This window comes from Fistularia commersonii, chromosome 2, assembly GCF_037954325.1.
Source record: "Fistularia commersonii isolate RoL2024-O1a breed Wild chromosome 2, RoL_Fcom_v1.0, whole genome shotgun sequence".
Taxonomy (NCBI): domain Eukaryota; kingdom Metazoa; phylum Chordata; class Actinopteri; order Syngnathiformes; family Fistulariidae; genus Fistularia; species Fistularia commersonii.
In genome coordinates this window covers 10,214,399-10,237,392 of record NC_141285.1, presented here as the reverse complement: position 1 = coordinate 10,237,392, position 22,994 = coordinate 10,214,399, and the positions used below count along the sequence as shown (strand labels likewise).

Below are 22,994 nucleotides of genomic sequence, written 5' to 3'. Positions count from 1 at the left end.
TTTGATAAGGTGATTAACATATTTCTCCTTTTTACCTGTAACGAAAGTAATGGGGAGGGATAAAAAAAAAAAAAAAAAGTTATTTGGACATGATGTTTATCAACATGTCAATAAATCATCTAGCTAATGCTGCATAATGAATTCTTTGCTCGTATTGAGAAGTGTCACCCATGCTTTAACGTCGTACATTCGAAAAGAAGCTCAATACAAGTCATAAACATTTCTAAGACCGATAAAAGCACGAAATACTGCAATTTTGTTGTTCTTCATGTGCCCTAGCGTAGCCGGTTCTGACTCTGCACTCTAAGCCTTGATTACTTGAGTAAACGTAGGTCTTTGGCCGCTGCGAAGTCAGCTCGACTAGCGCTCATGCTAATGAGGTAAGTCCACCACATGGCTCACCCGAATTACACGAGTATCCAAGATTCTGTCAAAAATATTCTGATAAATAACGGATAAACCATAGCTTTGAGCCGCCCACTATTAAAATCTTCTGTAGTTTTTGCTAATTTTAGACGTTTGTTAACGGTTAGGGATGTTCATAGATCATGCTAGCCACATGGAGGCTTCCTTACCCCTTCGCAGGTCAAACACGTCGATGAAGCTTTACTTTCAAGTGAGGAGCACTCCTTTGTTTCCAATTGAAATGAATGCAAAAAAAAGGACGAAGATGCATCAAAACGCGGGCGAACGCCACGCATGTCTTAACACGTATCACGTTAAGCTAGCCATGTGTGCGGTACAAAGGGAGGCTAGGTAAAATCGCTAGCAACTGGGCCTGATTCTGCTACATGTGACGTACAACGTAGTGCGGGATTGGTTGAGCACTGGTGACGAATGGCGTGTCGACACGAAAGCCCAGCCACGCACAGGCAACGCGTACATTCAATCATTCAATTCATTCATGCGGGGTAGGGAATTTCTTTGTATGGGTTTGCATGTTCTCCCCCGCACACATAAAACGCTTACATAACAAGTTTCACCCTTTGGTTGCTCTTATAAATGTCATCGGTATTATTTGGCTTTTTTGTGTGAAAAGAATCCTGCAGATAAAGCCTCATTACAAGATTTACAAACTACTCTCAATCCATTAAATTGAGTGTAAAAAAAGCGCTTGCATAAATGTTTATTCTCAGTAAAAGTGACTTACCTTATTCAATAACAGAGCAGCTAGTTGATGCCAGCAGTGTTACCAGATGCAGTCGATGTTTGTTCAAGTGATTGTAGATTAAACCCCCTGTTGTTTTGGAGTTCCAGTCTGCATTGTCACTATTCCTGCTGCAAGAAAAGCACTTTTTAAAAAATGGTCACCTCAAATCTTGCCTGGAATTTTCCCTAAGGCATTTTGGAGACTCCACAGTCAATTGAAAGAAATTTCTTTGGTCTAAAAATTAAGCTTTTTAGCAAGGGAATCTCAAAATCTTAAACCTTAAACCTTAAAGGGGAATCTCAAAATCTTAAACCTTAAAAAAATAAATTGATTAAAAAAAATCTCACCCACTTACTGTAAATTGTAATGATTTATCTGTATATATGTTCATAACTGTGCAATATTTCATTTCATAACAGCTTCATGTACAATATTTTTTCATACTCTTGTGCACTCCTTATCTTTCACTTGGTACTAAAGACCTTTAGACACTTTATAGTCTTCACTTGTTACTTAAGACACTTTATAATTTATTTGTATTTCTTATCCCCCCCCCCCTTTTTTTTTTACTGTATGCAATTTTCTACAATTATTTATTATTGTTATGTTTTTCTTGTAACTCTGGCACAACAATTTTCTTCGGGATAAATAAAGTAGTTCTTATTCTTATTCTTATGCTATGTTGAACACCAAACACTCCACATCACAAGCTCCATCTCCACCATGAAGCATGGTGGTGGAAATGTCATGTTTTTGGGTTGCTTCTCAGCAGCAGGCCCGTGAAGGCACGTACAGCCAAAGGGTAAAATGAATGCAGAAAAATACCACTTACTCCAGGGAGATACTCTGATTCAGTCAGCGAGAGAGCCACAGCTTGGCAGAAGATTTCTTATCTTTTTTTATAAGGCTACACAGAAATTGTTCAAAGACTAGGTGAATGTTCTGGAGTGTGGCCAAGTCAAAGCCAAGATCTCAATCAGATCAAATTTGTGGCTGGATTTGAAAAGAGCTGTTCACGACCGATCCCTGAGCAACCTGACAGAGCTTGAGACATTTTGTAAGGAAGGGTGGAGAAAAATTGCAATCTCTCAATGTGCCTACCTGTTTGAAACATATCCACACAGACTAAGACTTGCAGTCAAGACTTACAGCCAAAGGAGCATCTACGAAATACTGAGGTGTAAGGGATGAATACCTATGCAATCATTTACTTTCATATAATTCTATTTTATTTACATTTTATTTACATTGTTTTGTACAAATCTGTTTGGATATTAATGAGAGAAAATTTCTTGTCAAATAAAAACAAATTACATTGACTATTATCTGTTCCATTAGTGCTCTCTATTTGCAGAGGGAGAAGAGAAAATGTAAGAGTCAAGGACAGAGATGGTATTTTAAATGTTGGGATGATGACAGGGAAAGCTAGAGTTGGTTGACATGATGCAGAGGTGGAAGCTAGATATATTGTGTCCAAGAGACCAGGTGGAAATGTAGCAAAGCTGGAAGCTTAGGGGCAGGATTGAAGTTGTTCTGTCACGGTATTGGTGGGAGAAGAAATGGACTAGGAGTTATCTTGTAGGATGAGTTTGCTGGGAATGCTCTAGAGGTAAAAAAAAAAAAAAAGAGTGTGTGAGTGAGTCTAAAGCTAGAAAATGAAGGTGTGCTGCTCAATGCTGTTAGTGGTTATGCCCCACGGGTAGGATGTGGAATAGAAGAGAAAGAGAAATTCTGGAGTGAGTTAGATGAAGCGATGCAGAATATCCCCAGAAGTGAGAGAGTGGTAATTGATGAATACATCAGTGAACATGTTGTTGCAGACATAGGTGACGAATGGCAGGTTTAATCCAAGATATGAAACACAGAGGGACAGATAGTAGTAGAAATTGCAAAAAGAATGGAAATGGTAAATACTTTCTTCCAGATGAGACAGGAGAATAGGGCAACATATAAGAGCGGAGGTAGGAGGTGGACTTTTTTTTTTTTGGAAAAACTGTGTAATCTGGAGGACATAAGTGACTGCAAAGTAGTTGTAGGTGAGACTGTAGCCAAACAGCATAGGTGGTGGTGTGTAAGATGAATCTGGTGACATGAAAGATGAAAAGGAAAAAAATGATGGAAATGGTGGAATCTTGATAAGAAAGTGTTTTCAGAAAGGAGTTGAGACAGATTCTGGGTGATCAGGAGGAACTTCCAGATAACCGGACAACTAATGTGCAGCTCAGGTGATCAGGGAGGCAGGAAGGAGAATACTTAGTGTGTCATCTGGAAGGAAAGTAAATAAAGAGACTCGGTGGTGGAATCAGAAAGTGCTGGAGTAAGACATTAACTAAAAAGAAGTGGGACACAGAGGGCCATGAAGAGATTGGACAGGAGTACAAGGAGATGCGGAGTAAGGGGAAGGTGGAGAAAGCAAAGGTTGTATGTAACTTGTATGATTGGTTGGATGGTAAGGATGGAGAGACTGATTTTTAAAGGTTGGCAAAGCTGAGGGAGAGAGCTGGGAAGAATGTGATGGGATGGTGGAAAGAGTACTTTGAATAGTTGATACATTTGGAAAAGAGTAAAAATAGGTGACCATTGTGGACAACGGAATAGCAGAGTTTTGTAAAGGTGAAGTGAGGAGGGCATTGAAGAGTGGAAAAGCAGATGGTCCTGATGATATATGGTGCATTTGGAGATGTGAAAATATCCAAGAGTGTTAGCAGTAGAGTTTTAACTAGATTATTCAACAGGATGCTAAAGAGTGGGAAGATGCCTGAGGAAAGGAGAAGTGAGCTAATGCTAATTTTAAAGAGAGATGTACAGAGGTGTCATAACTACAGAGGAGTTGATGAGCCATGCACTGGACTTATGGGAAAGATTAGTGGAAGCTGGACCGAGGACAGAGGTGAGCATTTGTGAACAGTATTGTGGTTTCATGTGCAGATGACTTTGTGATCTGTAGTACGAGCAGGGAGCAACTGGAGCAAAATCTAGAGAGGTGGAGGCATGTCCTAGAAAGGAGAAGAATGAAGGATAGCCACAGCAAGACAGAATACATGAGTGTGAATGAGAGGGACCCAAGTGGAATGCTGTGGCTACAGAGAGTAGAGATTAAGGAGAATTTAAATACGTAGGGTCAACAGTCCAGAGCAATGGAGGTGGTAGTGACGAGGATGGATAGTATCAGGAATGAGTATCTCAGAGGGACAGCATGTTAGGGTTTTTGGAGAAAAAGTCAGTGAGGCCACACAGAGATGGTTTGGACATGCACAGAGGAAGGGTATGGAATATCTGGGTAGAAAGGATGCTGAGGTTGGAACTGCCAGGCAGGAGGCCAAGAGGACACAAGAGATTTATTGATGGAACGAATTGATATGGAGTCAGATGGTGTGACAGAAGAGGATGATGAAGGTAGATAATTTGCTGAGGTGAAAAAAGTATATATGGCATATCTATCTATCTATCTATCTATCTATCTATCTATCTATCTATCTATCTATCTATCTATCTATCTATCTATCTACCTACCTACCTACCTACCTACCTACCTACCTACCTATCTATCTATCTATCTATCTATCTATCTATCTATCTATTTATCTATCTATAATAATAATATAATAATAATACATACGATTTGTATAGCGCTTTTCACGGTACACAAAGACGCTTTACGAGTTGACGACAGAAAAACATAGAACATAAACATTGTTAATGGGAAGAGCTGTAGGTGTTGTAGGTGGTTTGGAAGAGGTGGGTCTTGAGGTTATTTTTGAAGGAAGACAATGAGTTTGACTCTCGAATGGCTGGGGGGAGGGAGTTCCAGAGGGTGGGGGCGGCGATGGCGAAGGCTCTGTCTCCCAGGGTGCGGTACTTGGACTTACAGATTGGAGTTAGGAGGTTTTCATCCGAGGAGCGAAGACGACGCGCTGGAGAGTGGCGACGTAGAAGGTCGGTGAGATATGGGGGGGCGAGGTTGTTGAGGGCTTTGTAGGTGGTGAGGAGGATCTTGAAGTGGATGCGTTGTTTGATGGGCAGCCAGTGAAGTTGACTATCTATCTAGCTATCTATCTATCTATCTCCTCGCTCTCTCTCCCTCACACACACACACACACGTATTTGCTGTGGTTCAGTTAGTAGAATAGGCGTTCCTCCAATTGGAAGGTTGTAGGTTGAGGTTGGTTTCCATTCCTGGCTTCCCCCATTCTGTATGTGAAACTGAACTTGAGCAAGACACGGAACCCCATGTTGCTGCCAATGGCTTGGTTAACACCTTGGATGGCAGCTCTGCTGCTATTGGTGTGTATTTGTGTGAACAGGTGAAAGTAATCCAGTTTAAGCACTTTGAAGCTGTAAGGTGTATGCACTTTATAAATTGAGATTATTTATTAAGATTCCAAAACCTTTTCTCTTGGGGCAATTACAAAGTATTATATGTTTAGCGTATGTAATGTACCAGACAACAATTATATTATAAATATACTCCTATTTATGAAATTCACCTAAGTTTATATCATTCAGCTGCATTGACAGTATTATATCTCACAGGATTTGCAGTACCTATTGGTTTCTTTGTATTGTACCAAAAAATATACACCCTGTGTATGTGCCTATTCTATTTGTATCTATATTGTCCATAATGGACAATATAGGCTGTAGAGGAACTCAGTAAACATTTTTAACCACAAAGCAAAAGCTTTTTCAAAGATATTTAAGATTTTCTGTTAACCAAACAAATTGTCAGTTTATTCCATTTTGTTTCTTCAGTTTATTCCCTCAATAGTGATGTTTTAATAATTTTTAATTTGCTTGATATTGATATTTGCCAGTTACTCCCTGAGCTGGTCCCAAGCCCGGATAAATGCAGAGGGTTGCGTCAGGAAGGGCACCCGGCATAAAAGCCGTGCCAAAATCAAATATTCGAATCGAACCTAAGAATCTCATACTGGATCAGTCAAGCAACGACCGCCACTGGTGCTGATAACCTACCAGTGGAAATTGGGCTACTTTGGGTTGAAGAAGAAGAGGAGGAAAGTGTGTTCGGAGCAGAGAGAGAAGAGGAAAGGCAAGAGTCCGGGACTGAGAGTAGGGACTTTGAATTTTGGGACGATGACAGGAAAAGGCAGAGAGCTGGTTGACATGATACAGAAAAGGAAGGTAGATATACTGTGTGTCCAGGAGACTACTTCAAAAGGTAGTAATACTAGAAGCTCAGGAGCAGATTTTAAGTTGTTTAATCATACTACTAACAGGAAGAGAAATGGAGTAGGAGTTGCAGTGGGGGGAAAAAAGTATTTAGTCAGCAATCAATTGTGCACGTTCTTACATTTCAAAAGATGACTGAGTCCTGTAATTTTCATCATTGGTACACATGAGAAAAAAATCCATAAAATCACATTGTCTGATTTTTAAAGAATTTATTTGCTAACTATGGAGGAAAATAAGTGGTCAATAGCAAAAGTTACCTGTGTGCCCTGTGTTGGCAATGACAGAGGTCAAATGCTTTCTGTAAGTCTTCACAAGGTTTTCACACATGGTTGCTGGAATTTTGGCCCATTCATCCATGCAGATCTCCTCCAGAGCAGTGACGTTTTGGGGCTGTGGCTGGGCAACATGGACTTTCAACTCCCTCCAAAGATTTTCGATGGGGTTGAGATCTGGAGACTGGCTCGGCCACTCCAGGACCTTGAAATGCTTCTTATGAAGCCACTCCTTCGTTGTCTGGGCAGTGTGTTTGGGATCATTGCCATGCTGAAAGACCCAACCACGTTTTATCTTCAATGCCCTTGCTGATTGCAGGAGGTTTTCACTTAAAATCTCACGATTCATAGCCCCATTCATTCTTTCCTTAACACAGATCAGTTGTTCGTGTCCCTTTGCAGAAAAACAGCCCTAAAGCATTATGTTTCCATCCCCATGCTTCACAGTGGGTATGGTGTTTTTTTTGGATGCAAATCAGCATTCTTTCTCCTCCAAACACAACAAGTTGAGTTTTTACCAAAAAATTCTATTCGGTTACATCTGACCTTAGGACATTCTCCAAGTTCTCTTCTTGATCATCCAAATTCTCTCAGGCAAACTTCAGACAAGCCTGGACACGTCTGGCACTGCAGGATTTGAGTCCCCGGTGGCGTAGTGTGTTACTGATGTAGCCTTTGTTACTTTGGTCCCAGCTCTCTGTAGGTCATTCATTAGGTCCCCCCGTATGGTTCTGGGATTTTTGCTCACCGTTCTTGTTATCACACGGGTGAGATCTTGCGAGCCCTAGATCGAGGGAGATTATCACTGGTCTTGTATGTCTTCCATTTTCTAATAATTGCTCCCTATTGCATCCGTGCTTACCTCTTGCGGATTTGGTCTTCCCAGCCTGGTGCAGATCTACAATTTTGTTTCTGGTGTCCTTTGACAGCCCTTTGGTCATGGCCATAGTGGAGTTTTGAGTGTGACTGTTTGAGGTTGTGGACAGGTGTCTTTTATGCCGATAACCACTTCAGACAGGTGCCATTAGTACAGGCGATGTATGGAAGATAGAGGAGCCTCTTAAAGAAGTTACAGATCTGTGAGAGCCAGAAATCTTACTTGTTTGTAGGTGACCAAATACTTTTTTCGCTGAGGAATTCTCCAATTAATTCATTAAAAATCGGACAATGTGATTTTCGGGATTTTTTTTTCTCATTCTGTCTCATAGTTGAAGTGTATCTATGATGAAAATTATAGGCCCCTCTCATATTTTTAAGTGGGAGACCTTGCACAATTGATGGCTGACTAAATACTTTTTTGCCCCACTGTATCTTGGAGAAGTGAGGAATGTTCTGGAGGTGAAAAGAATACCAGATAGACTTTTGAGTCTAAAACTGGAAATTGAAGGTGTGAAGCTCAATGTTGTTAGTGGCTATGCCCCACAGGTGGGATTTGAGTTATAGGAGAGGGAGACTTCCTGGAATGGGTCAGATGAAGTGATGCAGAATATCCCCAGAGATGAGAGAGTGGTAATTGGTGCAGACTTCAATGGACATGTTGGTGCAGGCAATAGAGGTGAAGAAGTGATGGGCAGGTTTGGTATCCAGGATAGAAAAACAGAGGCACAAATGGTGGCAGACTTTGTTAAGAGGATGGAAATGGCTGTAGTGAATAATTATTTCAGGAACATAGGTAACTTATAAGAGTGGAGGTAAAAGCATTCAGGTAGACTACATCTTGTATAGATGAGGTAACCTGAAAGAGATCGGTGACTGCAAAGTAGTGGTAGTTGAGGGTGTAGCCAGACAGCATAGGATGGTGGTTTGTAGGGTGACTGGTGACAGGGAAGATCAAGAGGACAAAGGCAGAGGACAATGTGGTGGAAGCTGAAAAGAGAGGAGTGTTGTATGGTTTTCAGGGGGGAGTTGAGAAAGGCTCTGGGTGGTTAGAGAAAGCCTCCAGATGACTGGACAACTGCAGCTAATGTCATCAGGGAGACAGGTAGGAGGGTACTTGGTGTCCTCTGGAAGGAAAGTATATGAGGATTTGCGGTGGAATGAAAAAGTGCAGGAGTATACAGAGAAAGAGGTGAGCAAAGAAGAAGTAGAACACTGAGGGGCCTGAAGAGAACAGCCAGGAGTACAGGGAGATACAGCATAAGGTAAAGATGGAGGGAGCAAAGGCAAAAAAAAGGGCACATGATGACTTGTATGCTTAGTTGGACAGCAAGGAGGGCAACAATGATTTATGCAGGTTGGTAAAACAGAGAGATAGAAATGGAAAGGATGTACAGCAGGTCCGGGTAATTGAGGATAGAGGGGGAAATGTATTGATACATTTGTGAACAGCAGTAGGGCGTCATGGCTAGAAAGAGTACTAAAGATGCAATATTTGCTTTGAGAATGCTAATAGAGAAGTACAGAGAAAGCCAGGGTGAGCTGCATTGTGTTTTTGTAGACCTAGAAGACACATATGACAGGGTGCCAAGAAAGGAACACTGGTATTGTATGACGAAGTGTGGAGTGGCAGAGAAGTATGTTAGACTGGTGCAGGACATGTATGCTAGCTGTGAGACAGTGGTGCGATGGTGTTGGGATAACAGAGAAGTTCAAGGTGGGGTTGGATCTCCATCAGGGGTCAGAGCCCCTTCCTGTTTTCAGTGGTGACAGGCTGACAGATGAGGTTAGACAGGAATCTCCATGGACCATGATGTTGCAGATGACATTGTGATCTGTAGTGAGAGCAGAGAACAGGTTGAGGAAAATCTAGAGAGGTGGAGGTATACGCTGGAAAGGAATGAAGGCTCGTCGCAGCAAGGCAGAGTATATGTGTGTGAATAAGAGGAACGGTGAGGCAACAGGGAGTGGTGAATAATAAAAAGGAGACTTTAAATACCTAGGGTCATCAGCCCAGAACAATGGAGAGTGTGGAAAAGAGGTAAAGAAACAGGTTCAAGCAGGTTTGAATGGGTGGAGAAATGTCCGGGGTACTATGCAATAGAATATCAGCCAGAATGAAAGGAAAGGTGTACAAGACAGTGGTGGGACCAGCAATGTTGCATGGTCTAGAAATAGTTGCAATGATGAAAAGACAGGACGCAGAGCTGGAAGTCACAGAGATGGAGATGATGAGGTTTTCTTTGCGATTGACAAGGATGGATAGGATCAGGAATGAGTCTGTCAGAGGGACAGCACATGTTAGATACTTTGGAGAGAAGGTCAGAGAAGCCAGACTGAGATGGTTTGGTCATGTGAAGAGGAGGGATATTGAATATATTGGTTGACAGATGCTGGAATTGGAGCTGACAGGGAGGAGGCAGACCAAAGAAGATCAATGGACATAGTGAGAGAGGATATGAAGGTACTTTGTATGAGAGAGGAGGATACAGAGAATACGATTACATAGAGAAGGTAGTTTTGCCGTGGCGACCCCTGAAAGGAAAAGTCGAAAGGAAAAGAACAAGATTTAGGATATTGTTAGTTTAACAAATGTGATAAAATATAGTATTTGTTTTGGGCCATTTCATCTTCCTGGTCTAAGCATCAAGGGGATCAATGAGGGCTCTGGAAGGAAGGAAGGAAGGAAGGAAGGAAGGAAGGAAGGAAGGAAGGAAGGAAGGAAGGAAGGAAGGAAGGAAGGAAGGAAGGAAGGAAGGAAGGAAGGAAGGAAGGGGAGAAAAAAAATATATCAGCCCTGTGGTTTTAAGTTCATTATACTATATTCTTTGATTCAACCAGAGTATTTTTGTTTACTCATAGGAAGTTTGGTTGAAATCAATATATGAGCAAAAAGTGTTACACAACTTTTCACAACGAATTGAACTGTACGAGTAAAGTGATTAAGTACAAAAAAATGCTGTCACAGATGACAGACCTACTTGCTGCTGATGCAAACAGACACAGAGGGTAATTCACAAACTATGTCATTTATTTCAAACAGAGGCTTCTGCTTTGCTTACTTTTTTTTACAATAAATTACACAATGACCATCATCAGATGAGCCTAATAAATACTATTGAGCATTTTCCCACAAGCTCCATGATGTTCATCTTAATCTATGATCCATATACAGGTTCATATAGCTTTTGCTTCAGGCCATGTACAGGTTGAAGTATAGATCAGCCACATCCAAAACCAACATTCTTCTCTAACACAAGCTATAGAAAATAAAACTAAAGCAAAAACATGAAATTAAAAAAAATGGGTAGAGAAAAAGATGACAAAAAACATTGATAAAAAGAGGCAGAACAAATAAACATATGAACCAAACTAAAGTCCAACAAGAAAACAAGAATGAAGACAAAGGGGGAGAACACGCATGCTGTAACCCTCAGTATTTACACTCAAACTATAGTTAAAACCGTAAAACTGTCTGTACAGAAAAGTACATTATTAACAGTGCAAGATATTAAATAGCTTGACTCAAAACACTTCTCAATATACAAATCTATAACAAAAGCGTACAATTACATACAAGTGCCAAACAAAATGTAACTTCAGGTTATCATACATTAGAAGGTCTATACAAAGGAAACAGTGGAGATGTCTTCAGAAATGTATACACATACATCACTTTATGATATAAATGCACATTTACAATATCTTTACCTTTATTCTCATCAAAGTACATGAAACAACCAAAGGATTTTTGGTAAGGATGAATATTCCAACATGTCTTAAGACAGTTGGCACATCATAATTGAATGTATGTAAAATCAGAGGGATGCAAGTGTAATGGTTAGCTGAATTTAAGAAAATGTAGGTACATCGTCATAAATAACTTCATGTTATATTGAACACTGCAAATGTGTGACTCAGCTTCATAATACATTCTGCAGTGCAGAGTGCATGTTGTAAATACCACCCATGGCTGTTATCATGCTTACTTTATCTAGTTGCAGATGTGCTTCGTCATCTCTTTAATGAGGACGAAAAGGCTTAATGGAATGAACGTGTGACGGGGGGGAAAAAAAGCATGTGGGCATTTAAAAAGGCAGATGAACTGAAGTAATGTCACCACTGCTTTCACCATCATTGCACAGTTTATACTGCCAAATGTAACTGGCACTGAGTATTCAGTAGTAGATTTTGGGTGATCCAGTATATGAGTTCCGCGTCATCTTTTACAATTAGTCTTAAATATATCCAAATGCTGATAAAAACCATTGTTACCCATCATACGCAGCCCTTCACTTTCAGCTCACTCATACAGCATTCCTCAGTCTTTGTAATGGACCCTCTGAATTGAGAAGAGGATCGGGGGGGAAAAGTGCTGTCCTTTCTCAAAGTGCCCCAATGGAAAATAACAAAAAGGCACTACAGTAGCATTCCATATCCATCCACTGCATATGTCAGTGGACCTATGATGGTCTGAAACCCTACCCAGCCCCACATAGAAGACTAAACGCAAACATGCACAAAAGGACCATGTGCCTATACAAGACCAGAGCATTGTCAACCTCTCGAGGTTTAGCCCCATAAAGGCCTTTATAATGAGTGTGGACAAAACATAGCAAAGTTATACATTTAGTTCGCTCTTAATGCCAATGTGGCAATGTTCCTCTGAATTCCCCATAATATAATGGCAAGCAGAGGCTGCACCATGTTCAGCTATGAGGACAGAGCACAGGGGTCTCCACTGGAAATCATCCCTTACTGATACAGTTATATCAAATGGAAACAGTTATTGCTTGCAAAAACAACTCTTATAAATTTCAATTAAATTGAGCGCAAAAGACAATTTTGTTTTTTTGTTTTTTGACAAATTTTAACCCCCTATACAATCTTCATAAAAGTGCACTTGAGTGCCATTAGCTTGCCAAAGGAAACAGTTGTCAATAGAAAATAGTGCTTGTTTTTGTTTTTTGATTTTTTTTTTGTCTAATGTGGTATTTGTGCCCTAGTAGTTACAGTATGTAGGTTGACTTGTCTGTCCTGGTGGAGGGGAATAGGGGTGGTGACCCCAGGGTGCTGGTTAAGTGCTTAGTGCGGTGGCTTGTCGCTGGAAACTCCTGTCACCTGCACTCCACTGATACCCCAGAGTTCTGTGAGGAGGAAGAGGAGGAGGAGGAGGAGGATGACACTGGCGGGTCAGCCAGTGTCAACATGACTGCTGCTGTCAGTGAACTTGAGGACGGTGAGGAAGACGACGACGAAGAGGAAGCTGCCACAGTGCCTACGGAACAAAAGCAGGTTAGTAGAGTCGGAAGGAGGATTTCAGATAAAAACAGCACCGCGCGGTGGGAATCACAAAAGGTACCACTCACTTTCCCGTTCCTTCTTTTTGATTCGTTTTCGTCGCCGGTCAATGGAGGCCACCTCAGACTTGAGGGAGAGGTAGTGGTTCCTGATGTCCTGAAGCTTTTCCTGAAGAAATGTGATCCGCTCCAAGCTGCTCATTTTCTCCAAGTCAGCTTTTGGAAAATCAAAAGACAATGAATCAGGTAATTAATGGCACAGACGCAGGCGCATACCATACCACACTCAGCAGTGGGGAAACTTTACTCGGCGTTGCTGTTTGACATGAGGACGGGCTGTTGTTAATTTTAGACTTTTTAGAGGGGAGGTTCAGCAACATTAAAATTTCCAGGAAAACACAAAATGTATGAGTTATACCTTAAATGTAATCCTACGGTTAGACAATACTTTCTTTACATGATGTGAATGAAAAACTAAATTATTGAGGTGGTACATCTTGTCTACATAGCAAAACCTCTCTTGAAAGTCTCTTTGTAGAGACCCCTACCCACACAATAATTCAAGACCCGCGCTTGCTTCTTTTTGCACTTGGCAGTGTCATCTGCTCCACTTTCTGCGATTATGGCGGATTTGCAAGTAAGCTTCATTTAGTAACCCGAAAGTAAAATAGTAGTAAAATAGCTTGCATCTATAAATATCTGACTTAAAACTACTGTCTAGGTGGTGGAGCTGTAAGTCTTCTGGATGATCTTTGCCAGTCATTGGCAGCAAACCTATGAGCAAACTCAACTAACCACTTATTGGGTAACGACTTTCATGTATTCACGAGATCAACATCTGTTGATGCCCAAACTACAATTCATGTGTATTAATGCCAGTATGGTAATATACTTTACATTTATTTTCTCCCTATGCCATTCAATGCTTTCAAAAACTAAAAACAACAGGGGATGATTATTCAAGTTGTTTTGTTTTTACAGCAAACAAAAACTAATTACTTGTCTGCTTACACATCTGGAAGCTCCACTTATAGACACGTTGGGATCTTCCGTGATTTTCGCGATGCTGGGTGTGCTCAGTGTCACTCTGCTTGTACTTATGGCTTGAAGGGGGAGATCGCCCATGACACTTTGGTGAACCAGCAGTCTTTATATCTGATGTGTTGTTTTTAGAGGCAGCTGATTTGCTCTCAACAACAGTCTGGTCCTCACTGTCACTACTATTGGCTGGAGGTGAGAAGCAGACAGTCATTAAAAATGACCATAAAGGATGATTTAAAAACAAACAAACAAATGATTAAATGAATAAAATTTCCTATGAAACAGCTTGCAAAATCTGAGGCGATGAATGCGTAAGAAATACAACAGTCGCCTTTTGGTCGGCAGGATATCGCCGAACCCTATCTAGAGGTATGCTTACCTGTTTTCCTATTCTTTTTGGGAGGCACACCTAGGCTCTTACGGTTTGGCTTGTGTTTCTTGGAGGCTCCACCTGTTTGTGATTCTTTCTGCCGCTTCTGACTCACAGACACTAAAAAGAAAATGTGAGAGTACAGTCAGACACAAGGTAGACCGTGAGACGAGATGCTCGGGTTGAGGAAAAACAGTTCGTCAATAACAGTATTAGCAGTTTGTACCTTTGGACTTTTGTTCCCTTTCCTGACGGCTGCTGCTGCTCAGTTCTATGCTACAGTTGCTGCTGCTGTTGCTGGACAGGGTGCCATCAAACACCTTTGAGGGGGAACCTGCCCCTTCATCCTGAGGAAGGTCTTGCAGCTCACCACCTAGACTCTCCACTTCAACTGTGCTGCTGTCTGATTCACTGCGCCCGCCTGCCACTTCCTCCTGCGCTGGCCCTGGTTGTAGAGTGGCAGATGCCGTATCCATGGACAAGGGAGGAGAATTGGGTGGTGGTGGGGAGGAGGACTGCGGTTGGCCAGAGTCTTCTACTGTGCAACCTCCACCTAAAGGAGATTCGGGTGTAGTGGGTGGTGTGTTGAGTACAGAGTTGCTACCGCTGCTTGGAAACTCTTGCAGTTTGTCATTTTCCATCTGCTCCTCCGAGGCTTCGTCCTCAGGTCCAACATCTGGTTCAACGTTCTCCTCCTCCAGATGTGAGGGTACGGGTGGAGGAGGTGAATTAGCAGCTTCTGTGTCAGAGTCAGAGAATAACTCCTTCAGAGTTTTCTTCGGCCACTGTGCCTGGATGCTGGACCACACATCTTTCTGGCCTTTTGAGCGAACAGCAGGTTTTTCCTCTGCGTTTCCGGACATCTTTGCGCGCTTTTCAGGAATCTCCCAGAATACAGCTTGTCTTCCGGTCTTGGTCTTTTCCTTCATTCCATTGTACTTCTTCGAAGGGGAACCTTTAGCTTTTGGCCGGCCTAGTTCACGTTCCTCCGTCTGGGACTCCGCAAGTGTTGTCCCTTCGTCATCTGAGCTGCTGCTAGACGAGGCCCCTCTCTCCTCCGCAGGACCGGTGCCTCTTTCCTCCAGCTTCCTGGGAGACACTCCTGGCAACCAGTCTGAACTCCTTGTATTTCTGTTCTTAGCTTTGGATAGAGTTTTTTGTGTTCTGTCTGCTGCACTGTCAGATTTTCTCTTCCTAGTACACACATCTCCAAGTAGCTCAGGGTGATTTCTGCACTTCCCTGTGTCTGTGCTCTCTGCACTGTTTACATCCTGGCTCTTCCCTGAGACAGGAGAGGGTTTGGAGACTTCAGGTGGGGAACCACTCTCCCAGCACTCGGATATTTGCGGGGGATCTTGTGGGCTTTTTCTGTCCCTGCAAACAGGGCGATCTTCTTTATGATCTACCTCATCTTCTTGCTCACTTTCATCCGTAGATATCTCAGAGGCTGAAGCAAAACAAACAAACAAAACCCAAATTAAATAAATATCTATCTACCTATCTATATACCTATATAATCTATAGATATATATTAGCTTGAGTAGAAAGAAAAAAGTCACACAGTCCTAATCTACTACAAGTAAGGATATGGACTACAGGCATCTGAGTGTTGCTACCTTGTAGGCCATTGAGGATAGAAGTGATTTCTATAGACTTGACAGGAGGTTGCTGTGCCCCTTTATCCTCACCCTGGTCCATCTTGGAAAAGACATCCTGACTGAGGCCACATTTAGAGCGCGGGGCACGGGCACTGTTGGGGGAAGGGCCGAGGACATCTCTGTCATTGAGCCTCTCCAACCTCTCTCGTTCCCTCTCTGCTTTGTTCTGTCAGAATTTAAGATAAGTCAATAATTCATGTGAAGATTCCAAACCAGGTTCATGTTGAGATGTTACAACTCTTCAAAGTCGTACCTTTATTTTTTTGCGGTGCTTTATTTTTGGTACATTCTTATTGGCCGGGCGGACAATCTTGTCTGCTTTGATCCATTCATCATATCTAAAATCAAGTACAACAACAAGAGAAAATGAAAACATTCAGGTCTTGGATAGGGGCTAAGAATATTCTCTCACACCTCCAACCACACGGACACCTCCACTGTTTGACCCCAACACATTGCTGTGATACAAGAAGCCTCGACAGCAAAGGAAGAAAAACCCATGGTGTCATGTAGAAAGGACAAAGCTTTACGATGAAGAAAGAAATAATATTTACACCGACCACCACAGAAATCATATTCAGAGTTCCAACAGTACCAAGGGTGCTACTTGGGTCGTATGAGGGAAATGAAAAGTTTCACGACATCACACACACACACACACGACAGACACAATGCAAAAAAAACATCCCACTGTTTTTTTATAGAGTGCTAGAGGACCACACGACAACATTGAGACAATGAAGTGCTGATTTCACTACTTAACCTCTGTGTTATGGTATCCTAACACTCTACTTAACACTGCATTAACCCTGATCCACTGGGAGAGGGGAGAGGGTTGAGAGGTAGAGGTGAGTGTAGCAGCACTTTGGTTTGGCCTTTGAAAGATCAGGGAACATTGTTTTGTAGGATCTAAGAATGTTTAACTACAACCACTGTTCGGTAAATACTAGAGAAAAAACAGATTCAGTCTGAGGAGTTCAGTCTGTCTGTAAGTTTTATAGAGAGACAGACAGCTGGGGGACAGACAGACAGGGGATTCGGTAACAACTGAGTAAGAGAAGCTGAGGAGTGATCCTCATCCACCCGATACCCAATTCTGTTTCTGCCACTAGATGGCCCAGTGTGCTCCATAATCAGATTACTGACCGTTTGACTGGATTAGATGAAGCAGAAGTATATTAGTTACTGCTGAAGGGACACCAATATAGCGGTGATCCCACAGACTGATTTGAAGGTTAAGATATGATTTTTTTTTTTAGGGTGAATATAAAAGTTAGGTGATTTTCCCCAAGTCCTGTCTTACCTGACGTTCCAGCCACAGTAGTGCACCAGGTAGAGCACCTCTCCCCCCTCCACGTCTGCCTCTTTCACAGTGGCCTCGTACGTCTTCAGATTGCGGCCTCGCCCATACCTCACCTGCACCTTCATCCCCGGGGGGTAACATTCAAACTCCTCCCCTTCCTCCCCCTCCTGACTGCTGTCATCCCTGCAAGAAAAACAGTTCAGCACTTCCTGGCCCTAGGCTCTCCCAGTGAACACCACAAATCCCCTGCCCCCAATGCCACTGCCTGATGCTTAGAAGCCCTTCTCTAATCTGCTTCGCTACACTTTCACCTGCCCTGTCTTTTAATTCTTTTTCAAATATTTTAACGTCAAAAAGCAGCCTCCCCCCAATAGGATGGTCTAATAAATTGTCCACCCCTAGCTCTTGTTCAGTTTTACCTACCGCAACTATAAAATAAACAACTAAATCATACAAAGTAAGCCTATCAAAGAACAGTACATGGGGTATTTGACAAAACAAAACAATTCTTCCATCGCAAAAATCGGCTTGCATGGTCAATAACACTGCTACTATCCAGCCCTGCATCCACACACAGTGCTAATGGGATTCTCAGAGACATACACTGTAGGAAACAAAACAGCCACAGGGAGGAGCTAGTGAGAGGCAGTCAGGAGACGTCTGAAGCTTGAGGGAATACTGGCAGTGCAGGAATGCCAATAGGTGTTTTAGGGGCAGGTTAGCTCAGCAAAGCATGACTTGGCTGGTAGCACGGCAACTTTAAGCAAGACTACAGTGCTGAGAGAAGGCACAGCTGCGATAACCGATTTTGTTTGCTTCCTCGACTGCTTCGACATTATTCCGCACAATCCCTCGCTGACAGACTGCTTGGAGTCTGGGCTCCGCTGACATCTAATTTTCAACAAGCCACAATAATGCTCCTCTTCATGCAGCAGTCAATGTGCTCCTTAAAAAGCCGTTAGCACTCAAAGACAGTAATCCGAGTGGACTGCCAACTGGGGTTTTCAAAAATATTGACACCTCATAACGGAGTTGTTAAAACCACTTTTCAATAAGAATCTCAAAAGTTCCAGAAAACAAAATGCCAATGAGTTTGTTTTTTTTTTCTTTTTAAATTTTGCATTCATATTAACTCAATGTGCTTGATGTCTGAATGATTGGGGAGTTAAATTAATTGCTGATATGAAATTGGTCTCCAGGATATCATGATTATTTCCTGTCATGTAAATAAATCAAATCGTAAAATAGAAAAGATGAGTTTGTGTGTTGTTCATTGATTGAAATAGGTGCAAAACTATTAAATACAAGATACATAAATTATTCAACCTTACATCTAGTAATTCCCTTCTACCAAAGATGATGTAGACATGGCCAGCACATTTTTAAGTGCAGTTGCATGACCTGAGATTCAGGTCAAAACATCATTATGGGAAACTGGAAAATCCCATTCATATAACTTTTGCATGTTCATACTTATTTTTCCTCAATTCTAAATTAGCTCATGTTGGCTACAAGCCAGCTGAGCTGCTTGATTGACAATGTTGTCATTTTTTTTTTCCATATTTCATCCCGTTTTAAGCTGTAAACATCAGAAAGATGAAATAACTGGAACAGTGGGATGTCTGCTTTTTCATTCTATAAACCTGGCTCTATCATCCAATCTGTGAGGACTGACGATCCAGACAAAAGCAAGGGTCTTTCCAGGTTTGGCTGGACATGTGGGAAATGGCGCAACTCACAAGTGAGTATAACTCCAGTTATGAGTTTCCCTCATTGAAGCATTTTGCATTCCCACTCCTGACTTAGTGGTTTCACGATATTTGCGGCGGTGTTTTTTCCTCACCAGCACCCATTAACAAAAACAAAGAGAAACAAACCCGCACATTTATCAACTTGAACACAAAATGTTAAATTCACAAACATGGCCTTGTTCTCAACCAAGCAGATCACCAATTTAGATGCTATGAAAAGCAAACCATATGATAAAAGGCAGCTCTGGGACACAAAATCACTCATCTTCCAAAATGAAACATTTTCAAGTCACTATTCCTGCAAAAGGTCAACTATTGGTCTAATGCATCAGTGACAACACACACACACAGAACATTTAATCAAGGTGAAAACCAAAAGCCACATAAATAAAAAAAAAGGAGGTAGAGTCACAAAGAAAAAGGGGAAAGGGCAAATAGATGCTTCAGTTGCGATCGGGACAGGGCAGAAACTAAGAAGAGCAGAGCCATGTCGTTGCAGTGAGGGAGGTTGAACCAGGGTCAAATCATCCCAGCCAGAGGATGGGGAAGTGGGAGAAAGTGAGAGAGAATGTGGAGAAAAGAGATCAGACGAGAGAGAGAGAGAGAGAGAGAGAGAGAGTGCATGATATGCCAGGTGAAAGGCAGCACTCAGGCTGTGGTGCTCTAAGATTTGTGCCAGCTGATGCCGAGTCGATTAAGCCATGAGAAATAATAATAGCACAAAGGGAAGTGGGTAAGGGCTTAGTTAGAAGAGAAAGGAGAGCTTTCCTCTCTGTTCTTTAGTTAGCAGGTCAAAGTGCATTGTGGGTATCCTGGGTATTAGTGTCATTAAGACCCGAAGAGCCACTGTTCATGGTCTCTTAGGTATTTGACTGCCACCAAGGAAAGTGAATACCTCAGGTCTTTTCAACAGCTCATTGCGAATAATTCTGAATGTCAGATTGAATAGCGCCACTGTTTCATCATGCACAGAGCTTATGTTTGAGCCATGAGGATATCTTAACCACCCTGGTGGAGGTACCATCCCTTCAGACCACCTACCCAGAGTTGTCTTTGCTCTCCTGTTCCTCGTCCAGCTCTTGCTTGATGTTCTCCACACCGAGGCGAGATGTTGAGGAGCCCTCGTCTGCGTCTCCTTTGTGGGAGCCATCTTGCTCCTCGTCTTCGTCGCTGTTATTGGAGTGCGCGCTGTCCTTTCCTTCAGCTTTTGGGGATTCGCTCTCCGATTTGTTCCGTGTCAAATCGGGTTTCTCATCCTGTAAAGAGGGGGTTACTGTTAGTATCACAAATGAGGAGTCTGGAGGAGGGTTTCTTTTCTGTTTTGGACACATGCACACATGTGCACCCACACCCACATCCACACCCACACACATTTTCAAAAGCAGCACCTTGCAGCTGATGGACTGTGTAATGCAGGGTTCTGCCTCCACACAGGTTTTCTGCTCCTCTGAGCTGGTTGATGTGGTAAGTGAGCCTGCTCCCGCAACCTCACACTTTAATTCAGGCTTGGGAGTCTGCTTCAATGGGAGATCCATCTTGAAGGTGATGGCAGTGGACGTACAATATTCTTCAAATCCATACAAGTACCTGTGTAAGAGCATGAAACTCATCACATGCACGCTCCTGACTGTTCTTATCAAACAGACACATTCCATTCATCTTGAAAAGAGAGGAGATAGAAGAAAAAGAGTTTGGCAAAGCACTAGGGAGGACCACAGATGGATGTGACAGTATAAGACTCAACAAAATGGGTACTGGATTTGGTGGTAAGAGAAATAGCAATAAGAATGGAGATACAGACAGTATCATCCTATCAGGGCCACGAGCTTCAAGCAGCTGTGTGGGAGTGTGTACGTACTTGCGGTAAGCACATTTGACATTGTACCCAGCAGCTGAATTGAGTACGGGGATTCCTAGATCTTGATAGACTTGCTTCCAAACTGAGCCGCTTTCAATCTGCTCAAACATGGACACAGAGGAAGTCACAGCCGCAGTCTGTCGACATTTAATAGATGAACTCTAATCACAGTCCAGCCACAGCCAAAGAGCAACTCACATTGTCGAAGCCTCCCAGTTTGTGCACTAGCCTGTAGAGCTTGAACAGGTTGAGGTTTCTGTAGCCCAGGACAGGCCGCTTGTTGATGGGAGTTCCTGCACAGGAAAATGAGTGCTGATACTGTTGCGACAATGAAACATTTAAGCATTTACAATTCCTGTTGAAACTCCTTTTTGACCAAGCTGATGAAACAAAACATGGCCCTTTTAAAACTGGTAACCACTACCTTCTGGAAAAGGTACCACAAACTGATTTAACTGAGCTAGAGAGGAGGTTTTAAGCTTATTTAGAAAATGACAATAATGCTATTGCCAAAAACAGTCTGAGCAATGAAATTGGATGAAAGTATTATCAGCAAAATACCATTTACATTCTAAAGGTAACGAAACATAAAATGCTATTTGATTGAGAAGACCTGTTTGAGATGCTTCTTCAAAGAATTTTAGTACTTTAAATTAGCGGGAGGATATGGAAAATACACCCTTTGCTAAATTCAGTCTTTGAAATAGTTGAATTCTGTTGCAATACATTGTTCAAGTAAAGATTAAAAGTACATGAAAAAGTACATGAAACCCAATGTGATACTGTTATTAAATACGTAACTTTTTATTTATTTGTGCACCATGCTTTATTCTTTTAACCAATCTTAGTACCTTTACATGTTTTTTTTTTTTTACAAAGAGCAAAATTCACTCACTTCTGTCTTCCATGAACTTGTACAGCTGCTGAAGGAAGTTCTCTCTCTCCTCTGGATAAGGCTCCACTTCCTCCTGAAGACAGGAAACAAGACAAATTCGATTATGAATGATTCTGGTGGAAACCGTGGAGATAAGAAGAGCATGTGAAGGTGTAGGTCAATACCTCCTCCTCTTCACCACTGGCATCTTCTTCTTGTTCCTCCTCTTCATCATCATCTTCCACCTCACTACTTGAGCTTTCCTCTTTCACCTCCGTCTTCCAGTTACTAGGGATGACAAGATGCTCCTGGAACTCCAAGGCTGCATCTAGTGCTGTCAAACAAACACACATTACACACTAACTTAACCATATTAGAATAGATGGTTATTCTGCTGCTTTGATAGTTGAGGAAATTTATGTTTCTCAACGGAAATGTGCAATTCAAGTTGAAAAATTAGATATCTTTTTCTCAACCAACAAAGGCATTTTCAATGGGATTGTCCTTTACATCCTTGAAATAGATTATTATCTCAATTGACCTTACTCAACCATGAATCTGAAGACCTCCAAATTTGAGTTTTTTTATGTAGATGTTCAAATCGCTGTTCAAATTCCTGTGGGTAGGCATTAGCACCCTGCTTAGACATAATTTCAGAGGAATAATAAGCTGAAAACAATGAGGTATGTACAAAAAGACCTCACGTGGCTGAAACAGAATGAAAAACTGTACTGTCTCTCAACCTTGTGCTTTCATGAGAGACTTTGAATTCATGGACAGAGAAATTGATCATGTTCAGTGTATGGAAACTTTGGTTGTGTAGAATTTCTCTCTCCTATAAAAAGGTAAAAGTTTGTGGATATGAGCAAATATTGTTCACCTTAAGTAAGCAATTTTGCTACCCGCCGTGCTCTTTGAAAACTCTAATCATCCCTGTCTTTTTACAGTGTCTAAGAGAAAAATGAATAATTATAATATTCATATGGCAACAGACTGCAGAATCTCTTCTTGGAATACATTAATAGAAAAGCACAAAATATTTTTCTATACAATAACTTGTCATGCTGGGGTTGGAAGGTAGGAGGAAGACCGAAGAGAAGATTTATGGATATAGTGAAAGAGTACGTGAAGTTAGTTGGTGTGAGAAAAGAGGATGCAGAGAATGGGGTTAAACATAGAAGGTAGGTTCTCTGTGGCAACCCCTGACGGGAGAAGCCGAAAGGAAGAGAAGAAGTCATCGTAACAGGATTGTAAAACATTTCGTCAAGATGTTAAATCTGTGTGTGTGTGTGTGTGCGTGTGTGCGTGTGTGTTGTTAGAGATGCACAATAGTGGGACATACACTGAG

At 41.9% G+C, this 22,994-nt stretch overlaps 1 protein-coding gene and 1 long non-coding RNA gene across 6 annotated transcripts in view; one reads left to right on the top strand and one right to left on the bottom strand.

Annotated features, from left to right (window-relative positions):
- Positions 1-10,501: 10,501 nt before the first annotated feature.
- arid4b (AT-rich interaction domain 4B) overlaps positions 10,502-22,994 on the bottom strand; it is a 44,810-nt gene continuing 32,317 nt past the window's right edge. For 3 of the 5 annotated variants that reach the window (XM_086166720.1, XM_086166728.1, XM_086166736.1), the window contains exons 11-24: positions 21,832-21,980; positions 21,668-21,740; positions 20,971-21,065; positions 20,773-20,870; positions 20,303-20,501; positions 19,956-20,170; positions 17,164-17,346; positions 16,114-16,198; positions 15,819-16,026; positions 14,429-15,649; positions 14,212-14,322; positions 13,803-14,018; positions 12,861-13,007; positions 10,502-12,769 (exon numbers count right to left, since the gene is read on the bottom strand). In XM_086166720.1, coding sequence (XP_086022846.1) covers positions 12,609-12,769; positions 12,861-13,007; positions 13,803-14,018; positions 14,212-14,322; positions 14,429-15,649; positions 15,819-16,026; positions 16,114-16,198; positions 17,164-17,346; positions 19,956-20,170; positions 20,303-20,501; positions 20,773-20,870; positions 20,971-21,065; positions 21,668-21,740; positions 21,832-21,980 — 3,161 coding nt within the window. In that variant the 3' untranslated portion in view covers positions 10,502-12,608. The remainder of the gene's footprint in view (positions 12,770-12,860; positions 13,008-13,802; positions 14,019-14,211; positions 14,323-14,428; positions 15,650-15,818; positions 16,027-16,113; positions 16,199-17,163; positions 17,347-19,955; positions 20,171-20,302; positions 20,502-20,772; positions 20,871-20,970; positions 21,066-21,667; positions 21,741-21,831; positions 21,981-22,994) is intronic. The other 2 variants (XM_086166743.1, XM_086166752.1) reach the window with 2 other exon arrangements.
- Positions 12,915-21,838, top strand: LOC147236312 (uncharacterized). Its single transcript, XR_015107669.1, has 2 exons — positions 12,915-13,037; positions 21,693-21,838. It is a non-coding gene; the product is annotated as an uncharacterized LOC147236312 (long non-coding RNA).